Source organism: Sphaerodactylus townsendi, linkage group LG13 (assembly GCF_021028975.2).
Source record: "Sphaerodactylus townsendi isolate TG3544 linkage group LG13, MPM_Stown_v2.3, whole genome shotgun sequence".
NCBI classification, from domain to species: domain Eukaryota; kingdom Metazoa; phylum Chordata; class Lepidosauria; order Squamata; family Sphaerodactylidae; genus Sphaerodactylus; species Sphaerodactylus townsendi.
Window position 1 is genome coordinate 8,733,802 of NC_059437.1, and position 19,772 is coordinate 8,753,573.

Genomic DNA, 19,772 nt, shown 5'->3' on the forward strand with positions numbered 1-19,772 from the left:
AGGTCCAAAAACCATCTCATGTTTTGAGTGCAAAATACTTCCACATTATAAAGAAATTCCTGGCTCAAAGAACAGAATTGTAATAACAGTGAGTTAAATCTAAAATGCTGTTCAAAGGAAGAGTTTTGTATCTTATACTGAAATGGTGAATGAGATAATCAATATAAAGCTGTTCTTCTATTTGCACAAACTCTTCCACAAGCAGAAGCATGTGAACCAGAGGTGGGATCCAGCAGGTTCTCACAGGTTCCCGAGAGTAGGTTACTAATGATTTGTGTGTGCCGAGAGGGGGTTACTAATTGGTGATTTTGCCACGTGATTTTTGCCTTAGTTACGCCCCTCCTCTCAGCAGTAGTTTAAGGAACTTGAAGCAGTCTAGCAGGAGGTGCACCGGCGCATGCGGCAGCCTTCCGCGCTTCGCGCAGCATTCGCTTTCCGCCTAAGCGACTCACCGCAAGCCGCTGTGTCCTTTTGCCACAGCCCCGCCCCCAGGAATGCTCCCACCCCAGGAATGCCCAGCCACCCCCCCCGCCGCGTAAGTCTCCTCGGGCCATCCCCATTGGCGCTACGCCACAGTTTGAATCCCACCACCATGGGAACCTGTTACTAAAACTTTTGGATCCCACCACTGATGTGAACCCATGTAAACTCTTTTGCACAAGTGTTATTGGAATATCGCCAGCAACTATTTTCTTTCCACTCAAAAGAGTCGTTTGAATCCAACCCAAGGAAAGGAAAGAAAGAAAAGAAAAAATACAAAGTAAGAGGGAGAGAGTTATCCTGGATTTTACTGTTCCAATCCATTACATCTATAATTTGATATATTACTTATTTAGAATATTTTTATCCAAAACTTTATTGAAGTTGTGACTCAAAACTATCCTAACATATAAACAGTCTTAATTTTTTTTTCCCCTGGGACTGAGATAGCAGGGTTCAAAAGCGAGGCAGCTTTGAAATAGTTAATAATAATAGTTCAAAGCCTATCTGAAGACTAATCCTTTAAAAGGCCCAGTTCGCTTGTAGTGGAATGTAATAGCTGGTCACATCTGACTGATTTTCAGATTCCCTTCCAACACGCTAACATTAATGCATATGTTCAGAAGATGTGAAGAAAAGCAGTGTGACATCACCAGCAATTTTCCTGTTATAAGTTACATATTCATTTCTGAACAGTAAATAGAACTACTAAAACTATCTTAACACAACTCCGTTGAAAAATGTATGAAAGTCATTTAAACATCAGGCCACATTCATCTGCAAACTTCTCCTAGTACAATGAACCTCTTTGGTCTCGCCATCTTTTTAAGGTTCCAGATTGCTTAGATCTACAATTAATTTTATAGATTTTCCTACTTAAGTCCTTATCACCATCAACCCTGATTAAGATCTTGAATTCTGTTCCATCTGGCAGAACATCTTTTCTATCAGAAAATACTGAAAGATAAACTTACTGCTATTTTTTATTTAATTAGCTTCTCGGGAGCATTACGATAGTTAAAATGCTAAAACAAATCTCTAAATATATTCAGGGTTAACACCATTTATTATAGAAATGAAGCATTAATGGTGATACATTAAAATTTAAAGCAAGTTAATGGCAGAGCAATAAACTTGCATCAGTCAAGCTTATCCTATGAATTTATATCTTTCTTTTATTACAGTTCCTCAAGAGGCTACTAGGTTCCTTGTTCTACGTTATAAATGTTCTATGTCAGGGGTAGGGAACCTGCGGCTCGAGAGCCGCGATAAAGCGCTTCTTCTTGCCTTGCACTATGGCCTCCACGGCAGCTTCAGCTGCTGGCCCCTTATCTCTGCCCTCGGGCCTGCAGGCAGCAGGGCGGGAGCGCACTCAACCGCCTGCTACAGGCCGGGCTGGGCTGCGTTGCCAGGCTTTCCTCCGCCGCCCCATTGGAGCGTGGGCTGGCGCCTCCGGCAGCCGGCGAGGTGCTTCCGAGCCGCTGGCTCTGAGTCCTGCTCCTCAGCCTCTGCAGGCAGGGCTGATCGTATCCATGCGCTCTCAGAATGGAGCGGGTAAAATGTTAAAAAAACCCAATATATACAGTGTTATCTTTATTTTAAATGTCAAAAATTATTTGCGGCTCCAAGTGTTTTCTTTTCCCATGGAAAACGGGTCCAAATGGCTCTTTGAGTGTTAAAGGTTCCCTACCCCTGTTCTATGTTATAAATCTGTTCTAGACCAGTCTGCAACTGACATAGGTTTTATGGGGTCATTTCAGTATTAGTAGAGTGAAATCTTTCCTTTCTTCTTTGCTGCCTTTTAATGTAGTTCTGCTCAGTGCTGCAGCTTTCTCTTGTGAGTGTCCCGGCTGTTTCAGTTATTCGATTGTAATCAATCACACCATGAATATTGTTAGTGGAATGGCCAGAGGTGGGATCCAGCAGGTTCTCACAGGTTCCCGAGAGTAGGTTACTAATGATTTGTGTGTGCCGAGAGGGGGTTACTAATTGGTGATTTTGCCACGTGATTTTTGCCTTAGTTACGCCCCTCCTCTCAGCAGTAGTGCGCAGAACTGCAAGCAGTCTAGCAGGAGGTGCACCAGCGGCTGCGTAAGGCAGCCTGGGCGTCATGCGTGCAGGTATCGCTTCCTCACTAAGTGATTCTCCGGCGCAGTGGCTGCGTCCTTGCCACAGCCCCGCCCAGGAATGCCCCGCCCCTGGAATGTCCGCCCACGCCCCTGTCATGCCCCGCCCATCCCCATTGGCGCTACGCCACAGTTTGAATCCCACCACCATGGGAACCTGTTACTAAGATGTTTGGATCCCACCACTGGGAATGGCGATTTGCAGGCTTCAGAATAAATGCTGGGATCCATTTTCATTTCAAGCAGCATAGTAGGATATAAATGTTTTAGTTGTTTTTATTCCTTCAGCTGTAACAGTTCCTCAAGGTGAAATAAAACACATTAGAAGCAATCTGCAACCCAAAATAATATCTTAAATCAGTTGCATCAGTAGGAGAAAGCACTGGGGTTCAATACTCTTTTTTGGCCCTCTATATGATCTGCCCCCCCCCCCCAAAAAAAAACACACATGGACACCATCCCATTCCTATCTATTTTTGGTAGATATGTGGGCAGGGGGGACAGGACACAGTAGCAAGATTCCTATTAAAGAACTCTTTGCATTCCTCCAATGTTAACAAAGTCAGTCACATTTAATGATTTTCTTTTTTATGGAAGATTTTGTATGAAAAAAATAAAAAACTGACAAGAGCTTCTAATTTTCTCTAAAAAAAAATTCAAGTAAAAACAAAAAAACCCTCTTTTTCCCATCATCTAAATTTTTTTCTTAATCAAATCCAGAAAATATTAGTTAATTTTTTCCCCTGTTCTGTGCAAAAAGTCTGAATGGGGTTTCCAGTCACCAATAAATAAAGCTATTGTCTTTTCTCTGATCAAAGTACTAAGTTTAGCCATCTCTGTAAATTCCATCACCTTTACCAACTTCTGTAGGTAATGTTGGATCTTTACATTTTTGTGCATAATAATAATATTGCTGCTATGGTCATTTGCTGTTTGTTCATTAGCCACAAAAGAAAAAAAAACCCTGGTTTCAACTGTACATTAGCCTTTAAAATTTTCTGGATTAGCGAAGGAACTGTTTTCACAAAAGTTATCTTATTCGGAAATTGGACATTCTGTTTCAGCAGCTGAATATGCCTCTTAGCAGCAGTTTCTATGGTACGGTGACTCAATGCCGCAGTAGCCACGTGGTGGAGAGAGATAAATAATGGGCCAAATTGAGTGCTTGGCTAAGAACAACTGCTGTACTTCATATATAAAAGGCAGTCAGGCATCAGGGAGACAGGAACATGAACCATCCAAACTCAGACGCACACAAATGTGATGAAACAGATCACAGACCGCATGTCTGGGTTTTTTTCCCTTCTCCCTATCTGTCACGAACGGCTGCCAATAAAATTTGGGGGATTTGTTTTAAAGAACTGGAGGAACAAGAGAACTGAACAGACAAGGCACTGATTGTAACATCAAGGAAGCATTGCCATAAAGGCCAAGTGCATGATCAGCACCATTAATCCCAGAATGTTTACATGGAAGCAGGTTGTGTTTGTTTCCATGGAACTTCCTTCCAAATGAACAGAGTTTTCAGTAAGCAATGTTAGCAAAGAGAGGTTGCGGCCCTGAGAGCCAAGAGCAATCTCGCTGGGCAAAAGCTACCTGAACAGGGAGATATTCTTAGCACAGATGACACATTCAGATCAAGGCCAACGATTGTAACGTACAAAGCAAGGGACACCAGGAAGATACGAGCCCAGTTCACTTGGAAGAACCAAGCCATGGTTTGGCATTACAGGAGCAAGCCAAGAATCGCAAGCTCCCTCCTTACCGCACACATGCTGTAATTTCCTCCGTTCTTTCTATTTTAAAGGCAGGTCATAACTGGCCCCAGCATTAACACAGGCAAACTATGGCTTGTGTTTTCCTTCTAAACCAGAAATCAAAACTGAAGCGTGCAATTCTGGCTTGAACAGCATAAACCACAATTTCCTAACGAAGATGTAATGGCAAACTATGGCTTGTCTCCGAAGTGGAAGGGAAGGCGGTAAATGCAACATTTGAGGGCATGTATAACACTGGGAAATGAACAAGTGAATGAGTGGATATGAGGACAGACCTTGGTTTGTTGCAGGCCCCGGTGGGAGACTGCCTTTGGGCAAGAAAAGGTTTGCCTCTCATTGACTGTGAGAAGAGTATCATTTTCCAGCATGGGTTGCTGGTTGTTAATGATGTGTTCAGCCAGTTTGAGCTGAGAGCCACATTCTAATCTTCTAATCTTGTAACCCGCCCAGAGCCCTTCAGGGATTGGGTGGGATATAAAATCATAAATACATAAATAAACAAACAAGCAAATGAACATTTGAAAAGAAAAGGAAGCACAGGCTCAGAGCCAACAGCTAAATCAGGTTTTGGCCAGTGGTTCTGAACTTGGCCATACAATGTCCACTGAGCAGAAAACTGCGGGGTTTAATGGTTTCTTTGCTACTGAACAAAGGATATTTTAAAAACACAACTGATGTACCCACAGGCAGGTAGCGCACTGTATGCTGTTCCTTCAAGAACGATGATGGTCTCAAGCTAAAAATGAAGACCCTAACAACTCAATAGGATGCACTATTGAGGCTGCTATTGGCCAAAAGCAATGCACATTTTCAATCGCTGGCCAGAACTGGTGCTAGAGTTAGTCAAGGAAACAACTTTGAAACAAACTTTCAGAACAACAACCAGCTACAATATTTGGAATCCATAATTTTCTGCACACAAGCTAATTAAGTACTTGTCATTCAAAACTCTCTGAATCAAACATCTGGCTGTTATGGGCCAAGAGTATTTCTGGGAAACAAAGTTGCTCAGTTTTAATGTTTTGCCCAAAGCGGCTCTACAAAGCATTCTTTGTACCAGTTCACAGCGCTAAAAATTAAAATGAAAGGCATGGTACAAGATAAACAAACATGCTGCTTTGTTTCTAGCTTTTGGTTTTGATTTTAAGCTTGACTGCTGCAAACTTTACAAGGCTGTTTTCTGTGTTGGTTTTTAAAAGCCCGAAAGTTGCAAAAGGATCAAGGATGGCTAATTGTGCAACCCAGAGCCAAGATGACGCATATGTTGGTCAGATAATGGGAACAGGAAAGGTCGAAGATGACCTAATGCCGTTACAGCCAAAAAAAGAGAGCCAAACCGTGAGCTTTGTACTGAAAAGGCTTATTTCCACAAGCACAAGCAAGCCAGAAGCTTCAAGGCCTCCTTTTCCTAGCTTTCGACCGAGCACTGAGCAGACCAAATGTCTGATATTTTTTAGCAGAAGTTATGGCACTACATTCAAAGATCATGCAATGAAAATGAAATAAGAACTTAATTTCTAAACTGCTTCACCCGTAAAAGATGTCCTTGGTAATGGCCTGTGGAGTATATACCAAATGCTTAGGGCGTGGATCATTCTAACAGAACAAAGAGGTCACTTGTAAGTTAAACCTTGCATCAGCTCCATGAATTACTGTCATCTACTTTGCAGTTTATCCTTCCCCTGCCCACTGAAAAAGCAAAACAATATTGGAAGGAAAAATTATACTAATTTGATTTACTTGAAGACTGACAAACAATACGCCACTGACGTTTGGACGCCACTTTGGATATTACCACTGGTCTAAATGTTACCCATCAGCTTCCAAACCCTCAACTAAACTTCATGACTGTTGTGGGTTTTCCGGGCTACGTGGCCATGGTCTGGTAGATCTTGTTCCTAACGTTTCACCTGCATCTGTGGCTGGTATCTTCAGAGGTGTATCACAGAGAGAAATCTGTTACACACTGTGACCAGCGTGTCCATAAGTCTGTTATGACAGTGTGTAAGAGACTTCTCTCTGTGATACACCTCTGAAGATGCCAGCCACAGATGAAGGAACAAGATCTACCAGACCACGGCCACACAGCTTGGAAAACCCACAATAACCAGTTGAATCCAGTCATAAAAGCCTTGGACAATACATTAAAATTCATGAGTTTGTTCATCCTATATGTCATAACTGGCACCAATGTGTACAAGGTAGCCATTGTAGATACGCTAAGCAACAGAAGCTAGTGGTTCTCAACCTGGGGGTCGGGACCCCTTTGGGGGTCGAACGACCCTTTCACAAGGGTTGCCTAAGACTCTCTGCATCAGTGTTCTCCATCTGTAAAACGGATAAATGTTAGGGTTGGGGGTCACCATAAAATGAGGAACTGTATTAAAGGGTCGCGGCATTAGGAAGGTTGAGAGCCACTGAGCTAGAGGCTGAACAGAGAAAACCTGCCATCTACACCAGCTCTGTGAAAGTTCACGTGAGGTAACTTTTCCAACCTGTTTCATGAGCTCAGGGAGGTTTATTTGAAGACCATGGGTGCTGCTTTTATGACGAACTCATTTGAAAGTGCCCCAGACAGTATTATGCAAAATTCAAAGAAGTTCTAAGCCGCACTGAAGCTTCAAAGTAAGTAGGGATAGAATAACAGTCATCAGTGATTAAATCTTCGTTTGATTTGTCCTTTGAATTGAAGAGCTGGGTTTATTAAACAAACCAGGATAGTTCAAGGGTTCCACTCCAGAGGCAACACATTAATTAAGTGCCGTCAACTCTCAACTGATTGATGGCAACTCCTCATAGGGCTTTCAAGGCATGAGATCTGCAAGGTGGTTTGCCATTGTCTTCTTCTGCATAGCAATCCTTGCTGTTCTCCCATCCAAGCACTAGCCATGGTCAACCCCTGAGCAAGCGCCCACGGGGTGATGTCACATCACGATACTTACTCGGAAGATTGTGTTCATGGGGTGCTTTGCCACTGCCTCCCCCAGCCCCCTGCACTTTACCCCCAAGCAACCTGTGTACTCATTTGACCAACCCTGGAAGGATGAAAGGCTGAGCCAATCTTGAGCCAGCTACCTGACACCGACTTCCATCAGGATCAAACTCAGGTCATGAGCAGAACTCGGACTGCCCTACTGCAGCTTACCTCTTTGCGCCCTGGGGCTCCTACCACTCAGGTTAAGAACATAAGAACAAGCCAGCTGGATCAGACCAGAGTCCATCTAGTCCAGCTCTCTGCTATTCCCAGTGGCCCACCAGGTGCCTTTGGGAGCTCACATGCAGGAGGTGAAAGCAATGGCCTTCTGTGGCTGTTGCTCCTGAGCTCAGATCAAAGAGGATCAAGATTGGTAGCCATAAATCGACTTCTCCTCCATAAATCTGTTCAAGCCCCTTTTAAAGATATCCGGGTTAGTGGCCATCACCACCTCCTGTGGCAGCATATTCCAAATACCAATCACATGTCGCGTGAAGTAGTGTTTCCTTTTATTAGTCCTAATTCTTCCCCTCAGCATTTTCAATGAATGCCCCCTGGTTCTAGTACTGTGAGAAAGAGAGAGAAATTTCTCTCTGTCAACATTTTCTACCCCATGCATAATTTTATAGGTTCAAACACATGGGAAATTTAAGAAATAACTTGCTCTGTGTCAGTAGCAGGGAGGTTGGGTCTGTTTGTATGCGGCCACGTTGCTTGCTTTGGAAGTTCACAATTTTTTTTCCACTCGACAACAGTAGCCCAATTATGATTTATATATCAACATGGCAGAGGGGCTTTTACGGACCAATAAACAAAAACAAAAGAATTAAAAATCCTTGCTCCCAAAAGCTTACAACATACATTTCAACAAGGAAGAGGAAGGAAAGGAACGGCTGGGATATCACAGACTGAAGATGTTTTCTTTTGTTAAAACAAGGAACAATTATCCGGCACATCCCAAAATTTAGTCTTTGGTTGCAATCGTTTTGAAAGTTTATGAAATCAGGGGCACGCTCTATCCGGAAGTTTTTCTGAACAAGTTTCATTTGAAATGAGTGCAGAGAAAGGTTCTAAGCAGACTGCAAGAATAACAGTAAGATGTTTAACCAGATAAAATAAGGAAGGAACTATTCCTTAAGAAAACAGCTTCAATGTATTGAAGGAGCGTGCGCGGAAAGACAATCTTCACAAGACTCCTGCGCCCTGAGTGAAGAGGAAGTGCAGCTCACGCTCAAGATCCCAGCTCCAGATAGAAACAGTTTCAAATTATGTCTCTGCGCATATCAGAAAGACCTGTCATGTAGATGTAGGGCAAGGTAAACTCTCAAGCCTGGCCCACTTGGATATTACTTTTCAAAATCTGATTTTAACTTTCTACACATATACTAAACTAAAGTCAAAGAACACTTTATTTGGCACTTGCTGAAGTTACAAATCCTACACAGATACATCATATCCTGGCTTGAAGGTTAACGGGGAATTTTTGCCATGTCTATTACGTGGACAAACAACACAATTTCAAAATAAAAGTTTTACTGGAACACACACAAACTGGTTTTCCCAGAACTATTCTCCAGGCAAGCATCAATGTACGTCTGGTACTTAATTTATTTTTAAAAAACCAACCACCAGATGTTTATTTTGTGAGAGAGTTTAGTTCATTCTGAACTTTAGTAATTGGGAAAGGTTCTCTTTAACAAAGCTTCAACATTTTGTAAGCTGGTCACTGGACAGAAGAGAAGCATTGAAGACGTCGGCTTAAAGGGCAAAAGTTTTAGTACCCAGTTAGTTCATCGTCTGTTCAGACTGTTCACCCAACAAAGCACCCGAGTTGCTATCATTTCTAATTAATGCATCTTGACACTAGCGGGGGGGGGGGGGGGATCACTTTTACAAGACGGAGAATCTGGAATCTGGGGTTCACAGCAAGCACTTAAAGCAAGCAACTTAAAGGCCAACAGCCTTTTTTAAAGCAGCAGCTGGCTTCTCCAAGATTAACTTCAAAAATATGAAACATTTAAGAACATAAGAACTAGCCTGCTGGATCAGACTAGAGTCCATCTAGTCCAGCTCTCTGCTACTCGCAGTGGCCCACCAGGTGCCTTTGGGAGCTCACATGCAGGATGTGAAAGCAATGGCCTTCTGCTGCTGTTGCTCCTGAGCACCTGGTCTGCTAAGGCATTTGCAATCTGAGATCAAGGAGGATCAAGATTGGTAGCCATAGAGCAGTGGTGGCGAACCTTTGGCACTCCAGATGTTATGGACTACAATTCCCATCAGCCCCTGCCCCGTATCATGGCAGGAGTCTGATAGGAGGTATAGTCCATGTAACTGTCCTGGAGATATAAAATTCTCTTCTGCCAACACGCCATAGACTCGACTTCTCCTCTGATAAATCTGTCCAGAAGCCCTTTTTTAAGCTATCCAGGTTAGTATTATCCGCAACTCCTGTGGCAGCATACTCCAAACACCAATCACACGTTGTGTGAAGAAGTGTTTCCTTTTATTAATTCTTCCCCCCAGCATTTTCAATGAATGCCCCCTGGTTCTAGTATTGTGAGAAAGAGAGAAAAATTTCCAGTGCTGAGGAATTCACTGGGGGCTTTCACACTTATATATGAGAAATGGCCAATTTTTTTGCTTCTTTTTTTTGCTAGGAGAGAGCAGGACTTTTGCAAGGGAGAGGGACTTGGCTGCTTCCCAGCGAACAGCCAAAGAGTGAGAGCCCCTCTGCTAAGCCTTGGTGGCAATGATGTCCATCCATTTGAGGATGTGCTTCTCCTTGAGCCTCTACTGAAATGACAGAAGAGCGACGAAGACCACTCTCATCTCCAACCGGCAGGGTGGTCTCCCTAGGAGACCAGAGACCTTGAGCTGGGGTGTCCTCCACCAAGGTTCCCCAACGGCAAAGGCTGCCATCTGTGAAAACCTGGATTTGGTGAGTTATCCAATAAAGCTTGTCCTGGAGAAGATTTGAGGATTTGGTCCAACGGCCCAGACTGCATTTCACTTGGCAAGGTACCTGAATGGAAAGGAAGCACTTCTCGATGATGATATCCTGGTAGGGAGCTAACAGCCACTTCAGGCTTCTGGTATGAAATCTCCCCCATTTAATGTCATCCATTGTGGACATCAGTAAACCCAGAAAAGAGGACAGAGCCATGAGGTTGGGGGATCTGTGCGGAGTTCAGCACCAGCTCCTTTATTCTCGTTACTTTGGATGAACGAAGAACGTGTTGACCGAGATGCTGATGATAACCCCCAAATGTTTGAGCCTCTGTGTGGGTACAAGTGAGCTCTTGGAGAGGTTCATGAGGAAGTCATGTTCTTGAAGACAGGCCAGTACCTTCTGGGAGTTGTGCTCTGCTGGGCATGAATCAGAAAAAAAGCATGCCGCCTCCTCCTCAGGCACTTGAGAGTCATCTACCTTCCCTTCCTCTTCGTTGGAGAAGAACACTCCCTCTTCTCTCATCTTAGATTCGCCTTCCGAGATGGAGAAGGACTCTCTTTCTGGGATTCTATGCCCCCTCTTGAGGGCTGCCTTGGTGGGCCATGGCTTGCCTCCCCCGTCCCCCACAAGCTGATAGTCACACTTCTTGGGCTGAGAACTCTTTTGGTATCCCCTCTTCGTAAGCTAAGAACTCTTCTGAAGGGTGAAAGGGAGGTGAGACTGTGGGTTCTGGAGTCCAGCCCAGGAAATCCCTGGGTTATTAGGGAGTTGACCTGTTCCAGTGATGGCGAACCTTTTTGAGACCGAGTGCCCAAATTGCAACCCAAGAAGCTCCCACTTACTTATCGCAAAGTGCCAACACGGCAATTTAACCTGAATGCTGAGGTTTTAGTTTTAGTTTTAGAAAACTAAGCGGTTGGCTCCCCTCTTCCTCCGGCCCCTACCAGGGCTTGAACAGGGGCCAGCCTGCTCTAGCCCCTCCCAGCAAAGTCCAGCGTGCACTTCTCTGTGCCTCTCTAGCATCTCTGCTCTCCTCCTCTCGGCCGCCTCGGCTCCCCAGGCAGCAGCCACCGGGAGCACAGGCACCAGGTCCGCCAGCCCGGAGTCCCTCCCTGCTCACAGCCCAGTAGCATTGAGTCACGTGCATGCCAGTGGCCCAGGGCCAGCCCTATGGGTGTGTGTGTGTGTGCGTGTGTGGGGGGGGGTGTGGCCGAACTCTGTGTTCAAGCGTGCTCCACAGAGAGGGAGCTCCCGAGGCTCCGGGAGTGCCACCTCTGGCACCCATGCCATAGATTTGCCATCACTGCCTTAGAGTTTCCCTCACAAAGGTATGGTAATCCTTGGGGGTGGAGCAGAAAAAATACCGGCTTGCTGGTCTTCCAGGGAGCAATGGCGGTGGGAGCTGTGAGCCTCCGCATGCACACTGGAGTCCTCTTCTTACCTGCCAGAGCCCTCGTACCCTCAGCAGTGGTGGCTAGAGGTTAAGGTGGCCATTTTCTCTGGTGGTTGCATTTTCACATGCCTTTTTGCATTTGGTGCCGAAATGACCGTGCTAACTTCTGCCTGTGGGACAGCTGCAGAGGTCCAGCTTCCAGTGAGCAATCCACGTCCTCCTTGAAGAGGAACTCTTGAGTTCCCCTGCATGTTTCTGGCACACAATAGAAAGCGTCCCCCTGATGCGGCTGATAAGCCAGCGGAAGGTGTTCTTCGGGAGATGAGGTGGAGGAGGGAGAGAGGGAGCCTTTGGAGGAGGGCGGTATATAAATATGATAAATAAATAAAATAAAGGGGCAAAATAAGTGAAGCAAAAGGACAAAAAGATAACGAAGGTGACTGTAAGCTGCTACAAAGTAAAAATTAGAGAATGGGTGAAATTGCTCCAACTCTGCAGATTAAGTGGAATTAGTAAGAAACTAGCAACTTTCTACGAAGTTGAGGCAGGAAAGGGGTGTTCTCACTCCAACAGGAAGAAGAGAAAAACACCCACAAGATGTCCTCTGGCTCAGGGGAGAATAATTCACATCTTAAAAAGAGTTTATAGTTGGCCTGGAGCAAAAAAAAACACACAACTACTGGGGGGGGGGCTTAGACCCAAGTGTCTTCAACAGCTGTCTACTTGTGTCACATGACAAGCTCTTTGAAACTCAGCAATACTTCAAATGCGATCTGTGATTATAAAGTAACTGCCCATGACATAAGGAAATGCCCTTAGGCTACATCTAAAGTAGCTCAACCTATTTCTCATTAGAAGTTTCCATGGCTATAAAAGTGATCTATACTGAGTATCTCCAAATTATTGCCTGTACAGATGAATGACAGCATTTAAATTGCTTAAACAAAAGAACAGCAACCAGTATTGCACTGTGCAATGCACTGAAGCCACAAGGAAATTAACGAAGATCAATTTTCCCCATAACTGTTAATAGATTGACATCCTGAATTTTCTCAGATCCAAACATGACATGAAATCTTTTGGCAACCTTTCGATTTATACAAGCAGCGCAGAACATGTCTAGTGCACAAACGTCCTCCACACGAACAGTCAAGTAAACTCGACTTTCAAAGAGACCTCGACGTTCAAAAATAAATTCTTACAATTTTGCATTTGGGCAAGAAATCTGGATTAGTAACGGGTTCAGAAACACCATTCCGCTGCTTAGCAGAAAAACGCTACCACTTTTCCTAGTTTCAGTCCCCCATAATAAAAGCTCTACTATTTCTAAACATTACCACCACATGTCTCACCAGCTCTGACCCCTTAGATCACAGGTGTCAAACTTGCGGCCCTCCAGATGCTATGGACTACAGTTCCCTGCCAGTGTGATGCCAGCAGGGGATGATGGGAAGTGTAGTCCATAACATCTGGAGGGCCACGAGTTTGACCCCTATAGATTCTTCTCTCAGCTGTACGTGGCGGGGACTGAGCTAGGGACTTCATGCACGCCAAGCAAGAGCTCGATCACTGATGTATGCCTCTTCTGAGAGCAAGAGGACTAGAATGCATGGAGGAGAGGTCCATCAGTGGCTTACTAGTCACAGTAACTAAAGAGAAGCGCCAAGTTCAGTTGTAGTAAGTTTCTGAGTAGCAGTGCCAGCAGGCAGCAGCGGGGAGCTTTGGACTCTGTGCCCTGTTCCTGGCTTTCCAGAATCACTGGTTGTTCTCTGCGTGAGAAAGTATGCTGAATTAGATGGCTCCAGTCAGGCCCTTCTTGCACTCTTATGAAACAGAACAGGTCAGAAGTGGCCCACAAGCTACATGGCTCGTGGCTGATACCTAAAAATTCAGGACTAAAACTAACATTCAGTGGGATATGCTTGATACATATCTGGCGTCCATCGTAGCTTTCAAAGGCAACAAGAAGGCTGTCAGGGGGATTGTATATAGGTGACTGAGATGCATTCCTAGCTCAACGTAATTGCTACAAGATATATGTAACCAGCTGGCTATATGTTATCACTGCCGTTCTGGGACATTCTTTCCTTGATCTTTTTCTTTATGGCTTCACACACCGAGTTGATAACTAGGCTTTCCCCTGACACTCTGGTCTCATGGGAACTGGGATTGTTTCCATTATCCTGTGGGAGCAGGATGCCAGGTGGCTCGATCTCTATTGCCAACCTTGGGGCGCCTTAGCTCCAAACTAACTCTTTCTCACATTTCTTGGCAAAATGGGAAGGGGGATTACTATCGGAATAAAGGGGTTAGCAAAAGCCAGGTTCGCCAGAATTGGCTTAGTCAAGCTGAATGTTTCGAGGCCTATCAATAAACACTGGTGATCAACAATACAGAGTCCGTAGTTTGAGATCTAACAGGCACACCAAGAAGAAGGACGAGGATTTATATCCCCCTTTTCTCTCCTGTAAGGAGACTCAAAGGGGCTGACAATCCTTCCCCCCCACAACAAACACCCTGTGAGGTAGATTGGGCTGAGAGAGCTCAGAAGAACTGTGACTAGCCCAAGGTCACCCAGCTGGCGTGTGTTGGAGTGCACAGGCTAATCTGAGTTCCTCAGATAAGCCTGCACATTTCAAGAATCATAGCGGGGAATCAAACCCGGTTCCTCCAGATTAGAATACACCTGCTCTTAACCACTACACCACAGGAGAAGGAGGAGCTTTCGGACACATTAACAGTAATACAGGTTTGCTTCCCGACTCCCTCGATTCCACTAACTACAGAGGTCATGCTCCAAAGGACTAGCACAGTGGTTCTCAACCTTCCTAATGCCGTGACGCTTTAATACAGTTCCTTATGTTGTGGTGACCCCCAACCCTAACATTTATCCATTTTACAGATGGAGAACACTGATGCAGAGTCTTAGGCGACCCCTGTAAAAGGGCCATTCGACCCCCAAAGGGGTCCCGACCCCTATGTGTTTCTAGAAGGAAATGACAAACTCCAGCAAATAACTTGGGAGATTTTCATTCTGCGCAGGTCCACTTGCCTGTTGCGTGGTGTCCCCATTGACCATATGAGGTAGAAGTGGCACTTCATTCAAAATAGGGGTGGCTTCTAATGGAGGTGGCTGGTCTGCCATCATAGCTGAAATGACCATTCGTTAACAAGTTCTCTTTCATCAACCTGGGGAAAGGAAAGACACGTTCAATGTCAGTCATTTTTAAAATTAAAACGAAGTTACACAACGAATTAGAACTGAGCGTTTGGCTCTGAAACACAGGCACCGGTTGGTCTTCGCTAGCCAAGTGAAATCACGAATTCTGATCATGAACCCTTGACGACAGGTCAGGCTTCAAGGTGTGCACAACAGGAAACAGGAAATATGCTGAACCAACCATTCCTCCAACTTAGAGAAGACCTGTGCAAAAATGTGCCCTGTAGTCAGCATTCAATTTAACATATGTATTCATATTTCATTGAGATTTAGCTGAATAGGTTCCCTTCTTATCGGTACCAAGGTGACTGAGGAAATTTTCCACCTGAACACAGACTTTTTACCTTCTGATCAAAGGAACAAACAAAGTATGAATCCCACAACTAGCTGTACCTTTGCAGTCATTTTCTCTAAGATGCTCAGAGCTGTTGCCCAATCTGCTATGTTTACAAGAGAAATTACTCAAGTTTCTTATAGAAACGGCATGCAGCACTTTATCATATCAGACCCTCCGCAAGAGAGGGAAGTCTCTAGACGGCTGATGACTACAATTGCGGCAACCACCTTTTTTTACTTAAAATATTTCTAGCCCATCTTTCCGACTGCTCAGAGTGGTTTACAATAGACAGCAAAGCCAAACTTGCACAGCAGAGGAACAACCAACCAACAGACAACATCTAGGGCCCCTGAAAGCTATCTGATTACAAAGGCATCCCTGCAGCTATTTCTCTTTCATTCCTAGGACAGTTCCAAAGGCCCGGCCAAACGACTGTGTCCGGGGCAGGGGTCTGAGGATACAGAAGCTGGTTCAGCTTTCTGTGAGTTTGATGGGGAAAGGAAAGAAGTGGCAATCAGGAATGAGACGTTGCGAGTGTGCCCGCAAATATGAATGCACAGCAAAGTAAGGGTCAAAACAGAGACTCTAGTTGTGTTACCGGATCCTCCTCAGTGCGTTTCTAAAATGCTTCGCCGATGACACCATATAGGGGAGCCTGATTTGGGGATTTTTTGATGGAGGGGAATGCAGTGTTTGGGGTCAAAGGTTCTTACCTCTTCTTCCCAATAATGTTTTGCCAGTTGAGGTTGCCCGAAGAAGTAACTTTATTTACTTCTGCTATCTGCCTTTTCCCTTTGAAGAACTTAACAGCAGGGAGGGTAGGTTTTGTTTTGTTGGCAAAACTGCTGGAGAAGGAATAGTTAATAGGCCCTCCCCCCCCCCCCCCCCACATCTGAACCAGACCCTTGCTCGGGTTCCATAAACATTTAAAAAATTCTGGCAAGGATCCGTTCACAGCTCTCCCAGTCTCTCATCCGGGTTTGCATCCACACTTTGTTAGATAGTGGACTACTGCACTGTCACAATAATTCCTAACTGCTTCATCTTGGTAGACAAAACAAGCCAGTCACTCTAGGGCACAGGTGTCAAACTCGTGGCCCTCCAGATGTTATGGACTACAGTTCCCATCATCCCCTGCCAGCATGATGCTGGCAGGGGATGATGGGAACTGTAGTCCATAACATCTGGAGGGCCACGAGTTTGACACTGATGCTCTAGGGTAACAACAGCATAACACCCACCAATGTGCCAAGCTGGACCAGCTGAGCTCAACGGCCAACCCCCCCCCCCCCCGCCCCAGGCTAAACGTACAAAGAATAATAGATAACCAGGGGCATGCAAAGCTCCTGGCTTCAGGTGTCAAGTGCAATCCATTATTTTGAACTACACAAACCCTTGGTAGTTATTCCTACTGTGTTTCCCCGAAAATAAGACAGTGTCTTATATTAATTTTTGCTCCCAAAGATGCGCTATGTCTTACTTTCAGGGGATGTCTTATTTTTCTGGGTTCTGTTCGTCGGGCATGCTTCCAAACAAAAACTTTGCTACGTCTTACTTTCGGGGGATGCCTTATATTTTGTACTTCAGCAAAACCTCTACTATGTCTTATTTTCCGGGGATGTCTTATATTCGGGGAAACAGGGTAACAGATAAAGTGAAGTGCTCAGTCCAGAGATGCTGTTGCAGTGGAAATGCCATATGCCCATCCAGGCCTCTCCCATCACTGGGCCGCCAGATCTTTTCCAGCTAGAGGGCAATTTTCTGCATCCTTCCAGAGCAGAAGGCAAAGGGTTGTTGTTATACCCTGCTTTTTCTCTACCTTTAAGGAGCCTCAAAGTGGCGTACAATCACCATCTCTTCCCCTCCCTACAACAGGCGCTTTGTGAAATGGGAAGAGGAGCCGAGAGAGATGGGAGAGAACTGTGACTAGCCCAAAGTCACCCATTAGGCTTCTTGTAGAGGAGCGCGGAAACCCTACAGTATTCCAACCATCTCACCAACATAATCCACATCTCTGAAGGGCAGTAGGAATTTTGCGAGGGCTGAAGCAAAATGACTAACAGGATACTTTCCTGACCCATTAAACCCAATATTAGTATTTACTAGACAATTTTTAATGCTAAAAGGGGGCTCCAGAAAAGAATGTTGCACAGAAGTGCAGTTCAGGTGACTCTTGTTTTAATTATACTTCTTTAAGCTTGATCAACACATCTCCGCACACAGCAAAACAGCACAACTAGGGAAGAGCCCTCTGGGATACAGCCTGGTTACTAAACAAGCATTCAAATTATGAGTTTAAAAATAACCAGCTGTGAAAAACATGCTTTAAATCTTGGAGTTGCAGGTGGTATGGGGGGAGGGGGAGGGGGGCTGGGGACAGCAGGTGACAACTTAAAGAGTTTCCTATATTCAGGCTACCAACACAATAGAATGTAATAAACAAAAGTGTGATCCTACTGTAAGAATCATTTTCAGGTTTCATTTGTTGCTCAAAAAACAAGACAGTGTTTCAGTAACATTTTGAGTTAGCTATTTAGGACTGCTATACACAGCCTTTCCGCTTAAAACAAATACTTAAGGAGCTTACATCTTCTTAAAGAAGGCCCGGTGACAAAAAAAAATGTTAATGATGAAGAGGGAGCAAGTTTGTTTGCTGTTGCTCCAGAGACTAGGAGAAGGAGTACTGGATTCAAGGTACAGGGAAAGAGATTCTACCAAAACATGAGGAAAAACTTCCTGACAATTAGGGCTATTTGACAGAAGAATACACTGCCTCAAAGGGTGGTGCAGTCTCCTTCTTTGGAGATTTTTAAACAGAGGCTGGATGGCCACCTGTCAGGGGTTCTTTGGTTGTGTATTCATGCATGGCAGGGGGTTGGACAGGATGGCCCTTGTGGTGTCTTCCAACTCTATGATTCTATGACTCACTCAGGGAAAATTCTCATGCAGGGGAAATTCTACACACAGGAGGCCATCACAAAAGAGGCCCTGCTGTCCAGTGGGTGCCTCCACATTACCTTCATGGGAGAAAGTATTTAGGCCAGGATCTCTCAAGACAATCGACAGGACAGGCAGAATCACTGGGAAGGAAGAGGATCTTTATTCACGAAGATCTTAGAGCATATATATTAAAAGAATTAAAATATACTTAAAATCAAATATTACTGAAGATCCCCAATATACCAACTCTGAGTACTAAAATGACGGACACATAAATACACCCTCTCAAAACTTGTAAGACACTAGTTCGGACTCCAATGAGTTTCAGGGGAAGACGTTCCCAGGCTTCTGGCAGAGAAACACATAATCCCCTGCTGCAAATGGTACCGCCTTGGAAGGATTATACTGCATACTTTTCCTAGATGCTTGAATCAGTTTTGTGATGAGGCCAGTGAATGCTAATAGAAAACTGCAGAACAACAACAAAATCCTGCTTGGAAGCAAGCAATATTCAACAGGGCTACCGTCTAGAAAAGGCGTGCTGGTAAAGATAAACACTGATGCAAACAACAGAATATCTAAATCTATTCCACTCAGGGAGTTACTACAGGTTCTGTTCCCCTTCACCTCCATTCACTAAAGTCGTTGTATAAAGTGGGCACAGAGGCTCTGAGTATGAGCTGTGAACCAGGAAGCAGAAGCCCACAGATCAAATTCTAGTTGCCATAACTCTCCAGGTGGCCTTAAACAATCTTAGGCTCACCGTGCTAACTGCAACACAGGAACAGACCGCTGACCTTACACAGCAGCTACAATGAAAGCTCTCATTTAAGCCAGTCACTTGAGCTTTAGAGTAACTTTCTGCCACTTCTCAGCCCACGGATTCCTCAAAGGCAGCAAACTATGAATATGGTAAGAAACAGCTGTTTCACAGCTGTTGAAATAGCATGACTGGGTGAAGAGATCCTAAATTCACTCCCTTTATTCTTCCACTGGGATTTATTTTATCCGTAGAACAAGAGCACAGCTCTCAGTTTCTCATGATGTAAAACACGAATATGTTAAATGGGTCTGCATCAATGAATTATGGCACATTAAAACACCTATAGAAATGAGCAGTGGCTGTGAGGGTTATCTGCCCATCAAGGTGGAAGGATTAAAATTCTCCCAGACTTCCTGTCTCCTGGGCAGAATCGCCCACTTTTCTCAGTTCAGTAACTCCTGACGAAGTAGCCACCCTAAAATACTAAGTAAACCTACTTCAGCATTATTAGAAAAAGGAACAGAGAAGACACTAACATGGAGAAGACGGTCTGTCATCCCCTGCTTGAAGCCAAGGTGGGACAAGATACCCTCCCTTTCTCAGAGTAGAAGGAGCCCTCAAGGTAAGTGCCAATTTTCATAAGAACATAAGAACAAGTCAGCTGGACCAGACCAAAGTCCATCTAGTCCAGCTCTCTGCTACTCGCAGTGGCCCACCTCCCCTAAAGGGGAGGGTTTTTTTAAATTTAAAATTGGATTTTTAAATACTTTTTTTAAAAGGGAAAAGTAATCTAAAGATATTTTAAACAGTC

At 44.6% G+C, this 19,772-nt stretch overlaps 1 protein-coding gene across 2 annotated transcripts in view; it reads right to left on the reverse strand.

Moving 5' to 3' along the window:
* The window catches only part of LOC125442674 (fibronectin type-III domain-containing protein 3A-like), a 91,955-nt gene that overhangs the window by 47,985 nt on the left and 24,198 nt on the right, over positions 1–19,772 (reverse strand). For both annotated transcript variants that reach the window (XM_048514248.1, XM_048514247.1), the window contains one exon: positions 14,754–14,890. In XM_048514248.1, coding sequence (XP_048370205.1) covers positions 14,754–14,864 — 111 coding nt within the window. In that variant the 5' untranslated portion in view covers positions 14,865–14,890. The remainder of the gene's footprint in view (positions 1–14,753; positions 14,891–19,772) is intronic.